Source organism: Apodemus sylvaticus, chromosome 7, assembly GCF_947179515.1.
Source record: "Apodemus sylvaticus chromosome 7, mApoSyl1.1, whole genome shotgun sequence".
Classification (NCBI taxonomy): domain Eukaryota; kingdom Metazoa; phylum Chordata; class Mammalia; order Rodentia; family Muridae; genus Apodemus; species Apodemus sylvaticus.
This window is the reverse complement of record NC_067478.1, coordinates 67,073,938-67,091,055: the sequence shown is the minus strand read 5'-3', so window position 1 is coordinate 67,091,055 and position 17,118 is coordinate 67,073,938. Positions and strand designations below refer to the sequence as shown.

Genomic DNA, 17,118 nt, shown 5'->3' with positions numbered 1-17,118 from the left:
CACCGGGCACTGGTGGCGCACTCCTTTAATCCCAGCACTTGGGAGGCAGAGGCAGGTGGATTTCTGAGTTCGAGGCCAGCCTGGTATACAGAGTGAGTTTCAGGACAGCCAGGGCTATACAGAGAAATCCTGTCTTGAAAAACAAAAACAAAAACAAAAAACAAAAAAACAAAAAGACTACCAACTGAGCTCCACGCCCAGCCAACTTTATACCTCCCCACCCCCACCATAAAATTGGGGCCATGGGAATGTGCAGTAGGTGGGAGTGCCCCTGAGAGTGTCAGATTGTTGCTAAAGAACAAAATGTGTTAGGCGGTTTGCAATTAATGTACCGGAAATTTACCAGCCTATATAACTGTATCACGCACTCTCTCTTCCCGAGGGGAAGGTAACTGATAATAAAATAATGAAACCTTATTTCGTGACCACTCACATCCAGAATATATTGGTCCTTGTCATTAGAGGATGAGGCTGTGAGCTGCTGGCAAGGTCATTGACAGGGCTGAGCTGCTTAATCCTGGAGGGTATTTTATAGGACAGAGGATATTCCAGAGTCAGCAAAGAAGAGCCAGCATTGTGACGGACAGCCCCCAAAGTCATTACCAGGTGCAGATTAGGGGCCGGTTGGCCTCTGTTAAAATTTGTTTCGTATCAGCATTTCTGAACTCCCAGAAAACACTATAAAATGCTGAACTTTAATTACAAATGTGACAGACAAGGGATTGCCATGTTTGGTATCATGAGCCTAAATAACAGAGTTTCTCAAGAGACAACAAATTAATCCAGAACATCACTGTAATAGTTACACTCGGGCTGGTAAATGAAGTGCACACAGAGTCTAGGCAAGAGTGAGTGTGCCTGGACACACCCACCCAGTGGGTGTGTACTAATGCACATAGGACCAGAGGCTGATGTCAGAATGAATGTCTATCTCCATGGCTTCCCCACCTTGCTGAGACAGGCCCTCTCACTAAACTGTTCTGTTTGGATCCCTGGCCAGTGAGCTCCCAGCAGCTGCCTATCTTGGTTCCCAGTGCTGCCGTTACAGGTCCATGCAGCCATACCTAGGTCTCCATGGTGCATGTGGGAGGCTGGACTCACCTTGACGCCTGCACATCTTGCACATCTCCACTCCTATAAGATGATATTTTTAAGGCAAAATGATGAAGATGCTTTGTTGTATAAGAACACAGTAGTATTTGGTTACAAGCCTCAATAACAAGGTAACGTTGGTCCAAAGGCAGCTATGGCGAGATGTCCCTCCACAAGTATTTTCTGTGTAAGGCTGAAGGGTTTGTCGCACAAGGCTATGGCCCTTAGCAGAGTTGGCTTTTGGGTTTTTGCTGTTCTTGTTGTTTTGTTTTGTGATTTCTTGTTATTGCTTATTTTTTAAGCGGTGGTTTAGTTGGCTTATCATTCAGAAGGCATATTGGCATCCATCACTGCAGGGAAGGCACAGATCCTGAGTGTGAGGCCCGCCCAGCAGCCAGGAGGCTGGCTGGCCACACTTCACCTGTACACAGGATCCTGGCATCTTAAAGTCAGCACACACATCCGAGAGCCTCTCCTTTAAGCCTCCTAGCTTTGGCTTTATTCACTTTTTAGTCTAGGGTTTAACCCATGGCACTTCGTTTTCATTTAACCAGTTAAAAAATGCCAATAGTAGAAGACTCTGAAGAGAAATTGGGGACACACATGTAGAGGGCAGTCGCTGGAACTTTGATCAAGTTTTAAATGAAAGACACCACAAATGTCTTTGACATCTGGCCCTGCCCTCCTGTGCTGGAATTCTGGGGAAGTCTGGAATTCTGGAGGAGATCTACATCTCCTCTACAAAAACCCACGTTTAATGTAGGAAAGCAGAACCCATAGTTTATACCAGGAAATGCATGTCACAAGCTTACCTGTATTTCTGTTTCATAGGAAAGGTTGAAGACAGGACATTTGGCTGTCTCATTGGTGAGGTTAACACCCTCTGCATAAAATCTAAGTCTGGCAGCATATTGACATGCCAACACAATGTCAGGCATGTGATATCTCCAAAGACAGCTCCTCCATTGATAGAAAAGGACACAGGGAGCCCTAACAGATGGGATGACATCCCTAAGCCCCAGAGGCCATCACATCTTATCTGTACTGTAAGAATACTTTGCAGCAGGTCCTGGGTCTCGAACTCCTGTTGTCAGGCTTGGCGGCAATCTTCTCAACTCACTGAACCATCTCACTCACCTGGGAAAAAAGCTCAACTATATAAAATTCATCAAATGTATTCTCTTCTGTTTTTAAACATCAATACAAAAACTAGAGAGGCAGGGCAGTATGCTTAATGTGACTGTTTAAATGGAATTAGGAACTATTTTTTTAGAGACAGAATCTCATGTATCCAAGGATGGTGTCAAACTCACGAGGTATCCAAGGATGGGTTTCTGATCTTCTGATTCTGCTTCCCTGGTGCTGGAATTATAGGCATGAGACACAGGATCAAGTTTTGCTGGGCCGAGGATCAAAACCAGAGCTTCAGTGTAGTGGCACACACCTATAATCCCAGCACTCAGGAGTCAGGGGCAGGCAGATCTCTGAGTTCAAAGCCAGCCTGGTCTACATAGTAAATTTCAGGACATCTTGAGCTACATAGTGGGACCCTGCCTCAAACAAACAAACAACAGTCCCAAATAAAGAAAGAAACAGGGCTCTGTATATTCTAAGCAAGTATTTACCAACTGAGCTACACCTCTAGTCCCTAAACATCCTATTTTAAATAAGTTTAAAACTTAATATTTTTCCTTATCCAGGACTTACGCCCACATTTTTCCTTTTACAGAACACATACAGAATCCGTGCATGCGTAGAGCACTCTGCCCAGTTAAATCCTTTTTTCCGACATGAGCCCATTAAAAACTGTCAAGACATCAGTTGCTATGAATGCTTTTGGCCACGTGGGCCAGCACCACACCAACTGCTTAACACCAAAGCCAGGCGCGCTCTGAAGTCATGACTCCTTTTCATGTAATTCAGGCTCGGGAATCCGGTACAGAGCAGCTGAGAAATAAACAATGTTGCCGAGGCTGAAGACGATGCACAGAAGGATGGCCGCTGCTATCTGAGGCAGAGAGAAGGGTCTGGAGGTGGCCAGGAGCCACTCCTTCCTCAGGGTCTTGTCCAGAAGGATGGCTTCCATCTGCAAGTGTGTGGCCAGGATGACGCACACGTGAAACAGCTGGTGACTGTGGCCTGTGACAAACAGAAAAGGCCATCAAGATTACCAGCCAGAGCCAGAGAAATGGGCTCAGTGGGTGAAGACGCCCGCTGCCAAGCCTGGTCATCTGAGTGCCACCCCGGGGACCCTCAGGAGAGTATCTGTTCCCACTGCTGTCCTCTGACCTCTGCATGTCACGGCTTGGGCACACCCCTACGTACACACACATGTATGTAAATTAAGTGCTAAGGAGTTATCAGCTAAAAGGTATATATATGGACACAGACTATGATATGCATGGTGACACGGGTCAGCAAGGAGCCAGCCAAGAGATCGTGTGTACGGTTTTGTTCGGTCTCACTGATTCTGGTATTTTGATACCAGGTTTCATGTTATACAGGCTCAATTTCAGCTCACTGTGTAGCTGAGGATAAGTCTGAATTTCTGATCTCCTTGCCTCCACCCCCTGAGTGCTGGGAGTACACGTTACACAACTACACCAGTTTTATAATTTCATTTGTAAGAAGTGCTTAGAAAGGAGCTGGGAAATGGCTCAGGGTATAAGATTGCTGGCTGTGCAAGCCTGAAGGTCTGAGTTCAAATCCCTAGCACTCATATGAAATGTCAGGCATGGTCATAGATGCCTCTAATTCTAGTGTGTGGAGGCTGGAGACTGGAGGATTGCTGTTTGCCAGCTGAACTCCAGGTTCGGTGAGATATTAAGGCAACAAGGCAAAGAGTGACAAAGCATGAGATCTGACATCTTCCTCTAGCCTCAGAATGCAAATGTACATGCAAGCACACACGCATCACATACATGCAACGACCACCACCTACACACACACACACACACACACACACACACAGATGCACACATCCACACACATGCATCACCCACACAACACAGACATGCACTCCATACACATGCATGCACACTTGTACCTACATTCCCCCCACACACATACTATTTTTAAACTTTAAAATGTTCAGAATAAGTTGGTCAGTGGTGGTGCACGCCTTTAATCCCGGCACTTGGGAGGCAGAGGCAGGCAGGTTTCTGAGTTCAAGGCCAGCCTGGTCTACAGAGTAAGTTCCAGGACAGCCAGAGCTACACAGAGAAACCCTGTCTCAAAACAAAACAAAACAAACAAAAAGAAAGAGAAAAAAAGAATGAGCAGAAGCTGGGGGCGGGGGGAGTTCAGAATAGGTGAAGCCATGACAGGGTGTCAGAATTGGAATCCTCACTGCCTGTCAGACAAGTCCCGAGTGGACTCACACTTTGGTACATTTACTGGAGTAATTATAGCACTGTTTCTACTTATAACCGTTTCTGGCTCTGGAGCTCAGGCTAGCCTTGAACTCTCTAACTAGCGTGGTCCTGTTCCTCCAGATTTTAAAGCCCTGGGACCGCAGGTGTTCCTGTCCCTAGATGTTGAAGTCAGCACTGAATGGTGACTTCTCAGTGGGGCTGGTGAGCTCAGGCCCCCGTCACATCTCCCATTAGCCAGACAATAGTCAGACATACCTGAGACAACTGATCCTAATTATGAATTTGTTTGGATTAAGAGTCAGCCTAGGCAGCACCACCCCTTGTGTGTGTGTGTGTGTGTGTGTGTGTGTGTGTGTGTGTGTGTGTGTGTGTGTGTAAGAAAACCTGCCCTCTGAGTAGCATCTTCCAAGGTGCTGTCCCCTGCCTCCTTCCTCAGCAAGGGCCACCCATCCTCTCTGCCTTCAGACTCCAGCTTCTTCAGCCTTGCAGCGTGGACTGATTGCTACCAACTCCTCAGGGTTCGGTTCGATGAGGCCCCTGGTCCCAGTTTTGAGCTGTTGGAGCGTCCAGCTTTGTGAACTGAACAGCTGCGACTTTGCTGCCCCTCTGGCATGCTGCCAGGCATTGTTGGACTACCTAAACCCAATCTAGTAAATCATATATCATATGCATATATATATGTGTGTGTATATATATATATATATATATGCATAGAAAGTTCATGTATATGTGTGTGTAACTTCTGCTCTAGAGAACCCTGCCTAATAACACCTTACTGTAATTTTAGAAATCAATACTAGAAAACTATGAAGGCTAAACAAGCAAAAGTCCTCTTCTAAAGCAATTTATGTATCTACTCCCCGCTCTCCCTGCTCTCCCATGCTCTCCCATGCTCCCCCATGCTCTCCCTGCTCTCCCAGCTCTCCCCGCTCTCCCATGCTCTCCCATGCTCTCCCAGCTCTCCCTGCTCTCCCTGATCTCCATGCTCTCCCATGCTCTCCCATGCTCTCCCTGCTCTCCCAGCTCTTCCTGCTCTCCCATGCTCTCCCATGCTCTCCCTGCTCTCCCATGCTCTCCCTGCTCTCCCTGCTCTCCCATGCTCTCCCTGCTCTCCCTGCTCTCCCTGCTCTCCCTGCTCTCCCATGCTCTCCCATGCTCTCCCATGCTCTCCCATGCTCTCCCAGCTCTTCCTGCTCTCCCAAGTTCTCCCATGCTCTCCCAGCTCTCCCTGCTCTCCCATGCTCTCCCTGCTCTCCCATGCTCTCCCTGCTCTCCCTGCTCTCCCTGCTCTCCCTGCTCTCCCTGCTCTCCCATGCTCTCCCTGCTCTCCCTGCTCTCCCTGCTCTCCCTGCTCTCCCATGCTCTCCCTGCTCTCCCTGCTCTCCCATGCTCTCCCTGCTCTCCCTGCTCTCCCATGCTCTCCCAGCTCTCCCTGCTCTCCCATACTCTCCCTGCTCTCCCTGCTCTCCCATGCTCTCCCTGCTCTCCCTGCTCTCCCTGCTCTCCCTGCTCTCCCATGCTCTCCCTGCTCTCCCATGCTCTCCCTGCTCTCCCATGCTCTCCCAGCTCTTCCTGCTCTCCCAGCTCTTCCTGCTCTCCCATGCTCTCCCTGCTCTCCCTGCTCTCCCTGCTCTCCCTGCTCTCCCTGCTCTCCCATGCTCTCCCTGCTCTCCCTGCTCTCCCTGCTCTCCCTGCTCTCCCTGCTCTCCCTGCTCTCCCATGCTCTCCCATGCTCTCCCTGCTCTCCCATGCTCTCCCTGTTCTCCCTGCTCTCCCTGCTCTCCCTGCTCTCCCTGCTCTCCCTGCTCTCCCTGCTCTCCCTGCTCTCCCCGCTCTCCCATGCTCTCCCTGTTCTCCCTGCTCTCCCTGCTCTCCCATGCTCTCCCTGCTCTCCCATGCTCTCCCTGCTCTCCCATGCTCTCCATGTTCTCCTGCTCTCCCTGCTCTCCCTGCTCTCCCATGCTCTCCCATGCTCTCCCTGCTCTCCATGTTCTCCCAGGGCTAACTCTAATGTCAGCAGCCTGGGACAAGCCAGCCAAGTTTTCTGTCCACCTCTTCCCAAGTGTCTTTGTTTCAACTTCTGGCTAAACAGAGACATGACCAGGGTGTCTCTTTCTGGGATGCCATGCTGGCCTGAGATGACTAGCCCCACAATGGTGGATAGGAACATAATTAGGAGGGACAGAAGTAGGCAGAGTCCTGAGAAAAGGAGTCCAGGGTTAGGGAATCAGGCACAAAAGGCAGGACAAGAAGATGGTACTTTCCATGACAACTGCGACTCTAAGCCATTTAACTCTGAGCCATTTACATGCCGAAGTCCAACCAGTGGCCATCTTTGGTGGGATAGTTAAATTCTAGTGAGAACACTGGGGTAGGCCCTAATCCACTGGACATGGACATGATCTGCACTGAGGAAGAATCCCATGGAGACTGTGGGAAGGAACTCATCCACAGCCCAAAGAAAGAGGAGGAAGACACCATCCTGCCAAGACCTTCACGTCAACCTCAGCCTTCTGAGTGTGCTTGCCTTGTGTGTGGGAACTGCAGGCCTAGCAAACCAATACAACACCACAGTTAAATAAGGCTTTCCCTCCAGATATCTATATCTAGGTGTAGTGGCACTTACTTGTAACATCAGCACTCTGTAGGCAGAGACAGGAAGGTCATGAGTTCAAGCCCTGTCTGGACCATATATTGATTTTAGGATGAACCTCCACTACACATTGAAACCCTATCTAAAAAATAAATAAAAAAGGATGTGTGTGTGTGTGTGTGTGTGAGAGAGAGAGAGAGAGAGAGAGAGAGAGAGAGAGAGAGAGGAAGGCTTGGTGGTAAAGGCGTCTTCCACCAAGCCTGACAACTGGAGAACTGGAGTCGAATACCCTGGACCCATATAGGTAGAAAGCAAGAACCTGTTTCTGCAAATTGTCCTTTGACCCCTACATACCCATATCAGCATATTCAAACACATTAATCTAACATGCCATAAAAAAATGTGTTAGTAAGTCCTGTATGGTACCACAAAACCCACTTCAGAAGCATTCAACACTGCTGTAGGGGAGGGGCACCTGGTCACAGCGCCTCCTTTTAGGCAGGAGCTGAATCAGGACGGTTGGCATTGGCAAGCATGCCTGCTGTTTTCCTTCCACCCCAGCCTCTGTCCCAGGAAGATGTAAGCGCACCCAGCCTTCTTCAAGTTCCAAGCACAGGCGGTGCCCAACTCCAAATATGTGTGTGATGCAGGCACATGACTTTGGCTGCAGCTGTGACACCGTGCCAAACACAGAACCCTGATCCACTGCATTCACTACACTGGTTTCCCTGAGGAAGATGAGGAACAGATGCGCCTCCAGCAGTGGGTGCATCTGAATGGGCCACAGCAGGAAGAGTGGCTTCAAATATACCACTTAGCAAGTCTCAGGGATTCCTGTAGGGCAGGACTAACGAGGCCTAGGCAAGCACCATCCCCTATCACCAGGACATTTTTCTACTGTGTACCTTTAGGTCTGAGAGGACAGGAATGAAGTGACTTGAAAAAAAATGTGGAGAAGCCAGAGTGACCAGAATTGGCCACACCCCTGCCTGCACCTGGGTCCCCAAGGCCTCAGTCCACAGCTCTGTCTTCCTGAAGGCGGGGCTGGAGCTAGTAGACAGAGGCCTAGGGCCTCTAGTTCCTGACCTCTGACTGCTCTGTAGAATAAGCACTGAGTTTCGATAGCTGAAGTCCCTTCTGATTGGACAAAGGAGAGAAGGTGGAGACTCTAATCAGATCACACCAAGCCTATCTGGATTCATCTCTGGAGCAGGTGGAGAGGAGGCTCCAGGCAGGGACAAAGGTGGCTCAGTGAGGACCTAGGTGCTTTAGTGGTGGGGACAGCGACTGGCCTGAGTCTCACGATATCTAGTTAAGAAAGTATTGTACCGAAGGCTTGTCACCCTCTATAAAAGCCACCCAAGGGTGCTGCGGTGGCTAATATTGTCATCTTCACAGTCTCTAGAAGCACCCAGGAGACAGACCTCCGTGTATGTCTATGAGAGCATTTCTATGGCTTAACTGAAAAGGGAAGAGCGGCCATTCCATGGGCCAGGGCCCCGGACTGAATGTGAAGCATGCGAGCCAAGTACCAGCCTTCATCTCTGCGTCCTGACTGTGGGCACAGCGGCCACGGCCTCATGCTGTGCCACCACACCTTCCCTCTCCTGGTGGGTCATGCTCTCAAAGCATAATCCAAAAATAAACACTTGAGATTATGGCCACGGCAACCAAAAAGTAATGAACCCAGGTGCCTTCCTTCCAGCCAGTGTCAGAGACAGGTGGGAAGATCCCCTCCCCCACCCTGCACTGGAGAACCAGGATGGGAACACTGGGCATCTAGGAGCTCCTGTGCTCTGACCTCTCTCCCAAACCTTGCCCTCCCTCCAGTGTCACATGGCCTCTGTGGGTGCTGGCCTCGTCCCAGCTTTGGAGTTCCTGGGTCAGTAGGTCTGAGGTTGAGCCCTGAAGCTGCAGTCTCAGACCCTTTTGCTGCTGGCGATACAGCTGGGACCCACGGCTCCACATGACCTAGGCCCTCCAATCACCGTTTAAAATAGACTCTCTCCTCCGCACAGCTGCCTGCTGCCTGGTCACCATCAGCGTCACCTGCAGATCCATCTTCTTCCTCCCTGTGTCTGTCCCCCATGTCTATGTAGTGCTGGGAAGTCAGACTCTAGGTGCCAACAGGATGGCTGCTCATTGGAACCATTCTTCCTGTCTCTGGCAGTGCGTTAGCCACCCAAAAGATGACTTCAATCAAGGTATAAGGTAGGTAGGTCACTGTACCTGTCACTTGCCAAGGCCTGTGCCTGATGACTCTCTCAGGGGTCACTCCTCTCCAGGTCCCCTGGCATGTGGCTACACACACATGGCCAAGGATGTTTCCATCCCAGCCAGGACAGTGCCCCCCCCCACCCCTGCCCCCGCCACACTCACCAATGTAGTCAAAGCGCCCAGGAGCCAGCCGCTCTGGCAGGTGAGCAGAGTACAGGAAAGAGGCCAGGAGGGTCATGACCATGTGCTTCTGGTGGTACAACATGGCTTCATTTCTCGAACTCTCCCCTGGGAACAGGAAGAGCTGCGGGTGTTTGAAAGAACAGATGGTACTGAGAAAAAACCAGGCCCACGCTTCTCAGCACAGCAGCACGAACTCCAGAGGGGATGCGGGAGGGGTGGGGGTAGGGACGAAAAGGAAGAGGACAGAAAGAGATGGGGGAGGGGGTGCTGGGGAAAGGAGGGAGGGAGGGAGGGAGTGGAGAGGGAGGGGGAGGGAAAAGAAAACTCTACTAGATACTGCTGTTCTTGCTGGGGGATAAAATGCAGGCATTGAAGAACAATCGTATTGGCACCTGGCTCCAGATGCTACAATACAAAACTGAGGCTCCTAATGAAGGCTTCAAGGCTTAGAAGGCAAGCTGGCAAAATGGCCACAGCAAACAGGTCAGATGTGATAGAAGAAAAAAAACTTTAAAAAGAAAAAGTCAGGCTGGAGAGATGGCTCAGAGAGTAAGAGCACTGACTGCTCTTCCGGAGGTCCTGAGTTCAAATCCCAGCAACCACACGGTGGCTCACAACCATCTGTAATGAGATCTGACGCCCTCTTCTGGTGTGACTGAGGACAGCTACAGTGTACTTACATATAATAAATAAAAGTCAGCTGGGCGGTGGTGGCACATGCCTTTAATCCCAGCTCTTGGGAGGCAGAGGCAGGCAGATTTCTGAGTTTGAGGCCAGCCTGGTCTACAGAGTGAGTTCCAGGACAGCCAGGGCTACACAGAGAAACCCTTCCTACATCATCAAAAAGGATCACTATTCGGCCTAGCTTGGTAACTCAAGCTTGAATTCACTCACTAAGGCAAAAAATGTTGGAAGTTCAAGGCCCATTTAGGCTATGGAGCTAACTGAAAGTCAGCCTGAGCAGCTTAGTGAGATCCTGTTTCAAAACGAAGCAGTCAATCAATCGAATGGTTGGTGATACAGCGCCGTGATAGAGCCTTGCCTAGAACTTAGGCTCCATACCCAGTGTCAACCACCCCTCAACGTATGACCGTTACATTGCTTCAAGGTTAAGCAGTTTTGTGTTATTTTTATAAATAACAAAAGGAGCTTCCCCTACTAGGAGAAGCAAGGCACCAGGCTAGCCAGTCATCTGCATGCCCCGCCCCATTTGAGCTTCAGTAGGGGCCTTAAGGCAGACTTGACTGAGTCTGAGATTGACTTGTGAGCCCCCGATAAGCAGTGAGGTGAGGGCTGGAATGGAGGCAGCACAAGTCCACTATCAGTGCTGCCACCTCCTCCCCTCTGCCCTGCTGTCCCACACAGCCACTAGACAGCATCACAGGGCATGGAATCTGCATGTAACTGACAATGGCCATCAGCTGCTGTTCCCTGTGTGTCTGCACAAACTCCAAGGACTGAGAGCAGGGAGCTGCACGCCCATGCCTGAGTCTCCTGCAGACCCACTCAAGGGAATTACAGAGAAAACACCCACTGCTTCCCAAAGGTATCAGGCAAACGCCTCGCTACCCTGTGCCCTGCGCCCTTGCCATCTGGGCCTCACACTGCCTTTGGGAGAATCCCACTCACAAGGAAATGCTGAACCCGTAAGATGATTATATCCAGGGATCTTCATTATCCCCTCTGCAGAAGCAGACGTTAGCCTCATAACAGATGAGGAAACCTGGGCTCAGAAAGGTGATGTGTACTGCCTAAATCCCACAACAAGTAACCATGGAGACTAGGATTTGAACCCAGGCCCACGTGACCTGCAAGTCGGGGTCTTTTCCCTTCGTGTTTGTTTTCCCATCTCATCTCCCCTCCCTGTTCCTCTCTGCTTCATTCTCACCTTTAAGACTTCCATCCCCACCTTTTCCTCCACGGACACCCTACATTACTGATACTGTACAGTCATGCATGTAGTGGTCTTCCCCCCCCCCCCAGCTGGCACGGATGTTCACTAACCCCCAGGCTGTGTGTCTTGCCCAGTTCTCTGTAGTTGTTCTAAGGCCACAGTCAGTTTGTCTCCAAGGGCTTCTGTTCAGACTATCTCTAACCACAGCACCCAACTCCTGTGGGTCCTGCTAGGACCCACAATGGTGCTATGTCTCCCCGAGAGCCCAGGAAACCATTCCCTGGGCACCAATGACAGGAGGAGAGGCGATGCAGCTCTGTGTCCTTACCCTGTAGAAGATGGGGAGGGAGTCCCAGGTGTAGGGGTAGGCGAAGGCCAGGACCCGGAGCAGCTTGCAGAGTCGGGGCTTCCGGAGCTCAAGAAACCTGCAGTCAGGGAGGAAATGGAAGCTTCTCAGGACCTCACATGAGTGCACAGGGGTCATCAACAGAGGACAAGCGCTTTTACAGTCTCCTGTGGACCACAGTTTCTCCACGAGCCTTTCTCATTCCTCCTGCACTGGTAGAAATGACAAGACCTCAGCGAAGAAGGAGAAACTTGCTCCAAGAGCATGAAATGCAGTGGTATGCAAACGGAGCCAAGGGCAGAGGGGACTGGAGAGCAGAGAAGTTTTAAAAGGTTGACACCACAGACAGGAAGTGGCCTCAAGCACAGACGGGGGTGGGGGGCTGTCTCACATTCTACAGAAGCAGAGATGCACCCAAGCAACTACAACCGCCCAGGTGATGGACACATAAAGACCTGGGTTCAAGGAGGTGTTGGATAACCCAGAGAAGTTTCTAGAATATTTATACCATGCACAGGAACACTGGCCTGGGAAAGTGAATACGCACAGGGCCTGTCTTTCTCTCTTCGGTGAGCTCCCCACCACCCTCCACTACAAAGACAGAATCCAAAAGGAGCCCATCACACTGGCTGTTTAGAAGCAAGAGGCAGGGACCTTCTAGACTGGTCACCACTGGGGACCTAGAGAGGGGAAATAGCTTTAGATCTTCAGCAGTACAGACACCCAGGCTGGCTACCAAGAAAGGAGACCCCACACGAACTGCAGCTCTAGGGCTGGAGATGTAGTTCAGTTAGTAGAGGCCCGGGCTCGTGTGCAGGTAGACTTGGGTTCCATCCTCAGTGCTCATAAACCAGACACGGTGGGCGGCACATGCCTGTGACTCCAGGACTTGGAGGTCAAAGCCGGTAGATCAGAAGTTCACGGTCATGTTTTTAAAGATTTATTTATTTTCTTTATATGAGTGCCATCTCTCCAGTCCCCTCAAGGTCATTTTTAATATATTTTATATAGTAAATTTGAAGTCAGCCTGGTCTATAGGAGACCCTGTGTCCAAAAACCAAAACAAGGGCTAAGAGTACTAACTATTCCAGAGGTCCTGAGTTCAAGTCCCAGCAACCACATGGTGGCTTACAACCATCTGTAATCCTGTAAGGGATCCGATGCCCTCTTCTAGTGTGTCTGAAGGTGGCTACAGTGTACTCATATAAGTAAAATAAAAAATAAAACAAACAAAAACAAAAACCCAATTACCTTCTTGATTGCACTACAACACTGGGGAAGAGGCGTTGGCACTGTGGCTTCACAGGGACACACCAGATTCCAACGCAGGCTGGACACATCAGGACCATTATACTCTGGCAGTCTGCCTCTGAAGGTGTGTCTGATCTGTCCCTCCCTCATAGTGTTGTTGTAAGGACTTGAAGAAACGAGGCACCACCGCCCTCAGAGTCACACGCAGCCCAGCTACTAAATGATGCTCAGAAAACAAACCCCTCCCTGCTCATCACAGCTATGTTGGCGCAGAAGGTCAGAGCAAGAGAGGGCAGGTTGTGGGTGGATGGTCTAAGGAGGAGCTGAGAACAGACACTGCCAGGATTTGGCCCAAGTGCCCTGCCTGCCCGACTGGCCCAGCCTCTCTGTCTTTCTTCCCCCAGGAGCCCATGACCCCAGCAGAAGCTGTCCAACTGCAACAGGCTGGCTATGTATCTGCTGTGCCGTGGGCTAGGCTCACTCCTAAAGAGTGCTTCTTGTGGCTGGCCACTTACACGCAAAGAAAATCTGGCTCTGACTTGTCGAGGGCTGTGCCCCAAAGCATGGGTTTCCTGTGACTTGTTACCGGGCCAGAAAAAGTACTTCCCTAGGAGGCAAATGAATCAGCCTCTCCAGCAGCAAAGCTGGGTTTACAGGGGACAAAAAGTAGAAGAAGCGAAATAGAAGAGAAAAAGAAGCAGAGGCAAAAAAAAAAAAAAAAAAAAAAAAGGCCACTCCCAAGGTGCAATTCCACATCTAACCACAGGATGTCGCCACAGCCAGAGATTCCTGGAGGTAGCAGCCCAGGCTCAACATGGCTCTGAAGCACCCAGCCTGTGTCAAACACAGCTGCTTCACAGGCCTTGGGATTGAGAGCTCTGGCCACGAAGCAACTGCAAGAAAACACTGGATTGTGGGAGAAGTCTCCTTTTAGACGAAGTTGAGTCAGTAATCTTGGCAACTTGTTCCCTCTTGCTCCTAAGACAACCTGTTGGAGCCCTGTGTGTCTAAGTGCGTGTCACTGACATGGCCTGCTTCCCTTGCTCTCTGTTCTGCTCCACGGAGCAGTAGCAGTTTCCTCTCTTTGGTGTGTGTGTGTGTGTGTGTGTGTGTGTGTGCGTGTGCGTCCTGCTTCTCCTGTTCCCAGAACCCTCTGAGGGCACCACCTTACTCCACCACCTGTGTCAGACATTTCACACGGGTCCCCAGAGCCCAGGCAGCCTTTGAGGAATGTCGGTTAGATGGGTGGGGACCCAGATGTGCTCTCTGGATCAGCAGAAACAAACTAGGTGGTAGTCAAGGAGAGGAAACCCCAAACATGGGGGTCACAAGACATTCCTGGGTCAGTGCCAAATGCCTTCATCCAAATACTGCAGGCATGCTGAATACACAACACCCAACGCTGGACCTGCACGGTTGGGGCGGGGAGGGAGGCAACTCTGGGCTAGAATAAAGCAAGGTATCCTGGTGGTAACAGGTCATCAGTTTTAACAATTTAAATTAAAAGGGTGCAAACATCCTAACAATCTGCACTTTGTGCTCTTGGGAAAGAAGTCTTGGCCCACAAATCATAGGGACTGTATCTTTTGCACCCATGCTCCATCTCTACCCCTATACCCACGGTGTTTTCTCCCTCTGGTCTCCAGTTCTGAATACCAGAACCATGAGGAGCTTACAGACCAACTACACAGGACAATGACTGACCCAAAGACCAGATTCAGGGGTCTACCCAGGAGCCCAGGCATCCAGAGGAAAGGCCACCCAGGCACACTGCATCTGTGTGCTAGGAGTATGCACTTCACTTCACCCAGGATGGGACCCAACCCCTCTCCCCACCATCTGTGGAGTCCCCAGGTTTCCACCACGCTGCAGAGGCTGTAGACCGCACAGTTTAATGCCTCCTGGGATTAGAAGGACGTAGTGATCCAGGACCAGAGACTTCATTGCCTGGCTCTACAGGTAGACTCAGGCTCCACCCAGCTTTCGTGGAATTCTGTGATTTCCAAGAAAATAAGAGAGTCTCTCTCCCCATCTTCCAAGAATATAAGAGAGCAGTTTCCCAGGGATGACACCACAGAAAATTCAGTGGGACACACCAAGCAAGACACTTTGACTCCCAGGGAGAGCAAAGCATGCCTACCTCTAGTCCTTCTCAAAGTCTGACAAACGGATGGCAAACTGGGGCAAACCTATCTGATGCTGCGTAAAATCTATCCCTCTCACATTAACAAACAAACAACACAGTTTGGCAGGTTCCGCACAACCTGGGCGTCATCCAAAGCAAACTAGAACCAAAACCATCCCAGAGAGGAAGCCCTTACTCTGCCTGCTTCTCCTTGGAGAGGTTGGGGGTACAGAGGACACACATGCAACCCAAGTACCTCTCTTGACCTGCCACTTCGTGGCGTGGTGGCACTATGTAGATGGGGAGGTCGCCTGGCTACAATCACCTGGATGGTTTCCTAGGCGATGGAGGAAGCCCGTTTTCAGGCGGTTCCCTCCTGCAAAGAGCAGTGTCAACTAGCACAGATATTCCCATGACAACGCAGCTCACACTCCGCCCCACAGAAGCTTGCATGAAAGGAAAAGGAATAACAGGATTAGAGACTGGGAGCTGGGTATGACTCATGGCCACACTTGAATGCCCTTCATCATCGCACCTAGAGAGCCATTGCCACCCATCCCTATGAGAGGACAGCCTGGCTCTGAGGAACCCTCCCTGTCCAGGCTCATGCCAGACATCCTTGGCATATGACTGGGAATCTGCTGTCCAGAGGGGAGCTGTGTTGACCCCACTGTCAGGTGAGAGGACCGATGTTCACGGAACACACACAGCATCTTGTCTAAGCAGTAAAGCCATCTGTAGAATGTATAGGGACTATAAAAATAAACCCTAGCATAGGGACACTCTTGTTTAAGTTATGAAGAATTTCAGAGCATCAGGTCACATTCGGGACTTTTCCAAAGAGGTGAGTGGCTGCCCAAGGGACGCCCATGAAGTCATAATTGATATTGTCAACTAGACAGAATCTAGAGTCACCATGGAGACAAATCGTGGGGTAGGCCTATTAGAAAGTTTCTAGATTCAATTAACTGAAGTGGAAAGGCCCACCCTAACCGTGGTGACATCACACTATAGACTGGGGTCTTGAAGTAAATGAATGGCACAAAGCCAGCTGGCGGCAAGCACTGTCTATCTGCCTCAGCCCCGGCTGCTGTGACGTCTCTGCCTTGATGGACTGTGCCCACCAAGTGTCACGTTTGTCAGGTGCTTTGTCCTAGTGACGAGTAAAGCAACCGATACGTTGCACGCCAGGAGCTCTACCTGGGGCCTTTTCTGTTGGGCTCTTCAGCTGACCCCAACCACCACCCATCCCATGCCTGCTAGGTCCTCCCATGGTCCCCGAGTTCAGAATGCCCAGTACCTGGAGTAGCAGGAGAGGCCAGTGCTGAGAATAGTGTTCAGCACGGCCAGGGCTACGTAGCACTCGTGGAAGGTACTGCACACCAGTGCGTCAGGGAACGTGTATGCGGAGTAGGCGATGGCCGAGCCTGCAGAAGAAACACCAGCCTTGAGACACAGGCCAGGCCACGGTTCTGTGAGGACCCCTGGGAAAGACTGCCTTAGCCTTCATCTTCTATATAAACCTATGAACTAGCTTGATTCTGTGTCTTTCCAGAATGCCCTCTCCTTGCCTCTCTGTCCACCTAAATCCCATAAGGCTATGTTCTTTCAGAGATGTGTGTGTGTGTGTGTGTGTGTGTGTGTGTGTGTGTGCGCGTGTGTGTGTTTGTGTGTGTACATCCTGTCTTTATAATCCTGTCCCATATAAAGCTTACACTTACTTTATAAATGAGAAAATGGAGGCCTGGGGACATCTAGCAACCCATCTAGAGTCACACAGCAGAAAAAAACAGAAATAAGCTTCAAACCCAGGCAGTTTGGAGATGAATCCCTGTTTCTAACCACAAGCTGCCACTAATGCTGACTCCAAACTCATCTGCCTGTGGTCAGGGTGAATCCCAGCATCGCAGGCGAGGAGGGCCTCCCAAGGACAAAGATGGCCTATCAGTGGGCTGGGGGTGACCAGAGACCGTGTTTGGATTTTGGAGTCTGAAGGAGGCAGCTATACCAAGACCTTCTAGAGAGACTAAAGCTGAAAGCTTT

General features: G+C 50.4%; 1 protein-coding gene across 2 annotated transcripts in view; it reads right to left on the bottom strand.

Annotated features, from left to right (window-relative positions):
• Positions 1–1,244: 1,244 nt before the first annotated feature.
• The window catches only part of Paqr5 (progestin and adipoQ receptor family member 5), a 71,228-nt gene continuing 55,354 nt past the window's right edge, over positions 1,245–17,118 (bottom strand). For both annotated transcript variants that reach the window (XM_052188107.1, XM_052188106.1), the window contains 4 exons: positions 16,376–16,502; positions 11,682–11,778; positions 9,439–9,580; positions 1,245–3,231 (listed from right to left, as the gene is read on the bottom strand). In XM_052188107.1, the coding sequence (XP_052044067.1) occupies positions 2,990–3,231; positions 9,439–9,580; positions 11,682–11,778; positions 16,376–16,502 (608 nt within the window). In that variant the 3' untranslated portion in view covers positions 1,245–2,989. The remainder of the gene's footprint in view (positions 3,232–9,438; positions 9,581–11,681; positions 11,779–16,375; positions 16,503–17,118) is intronic.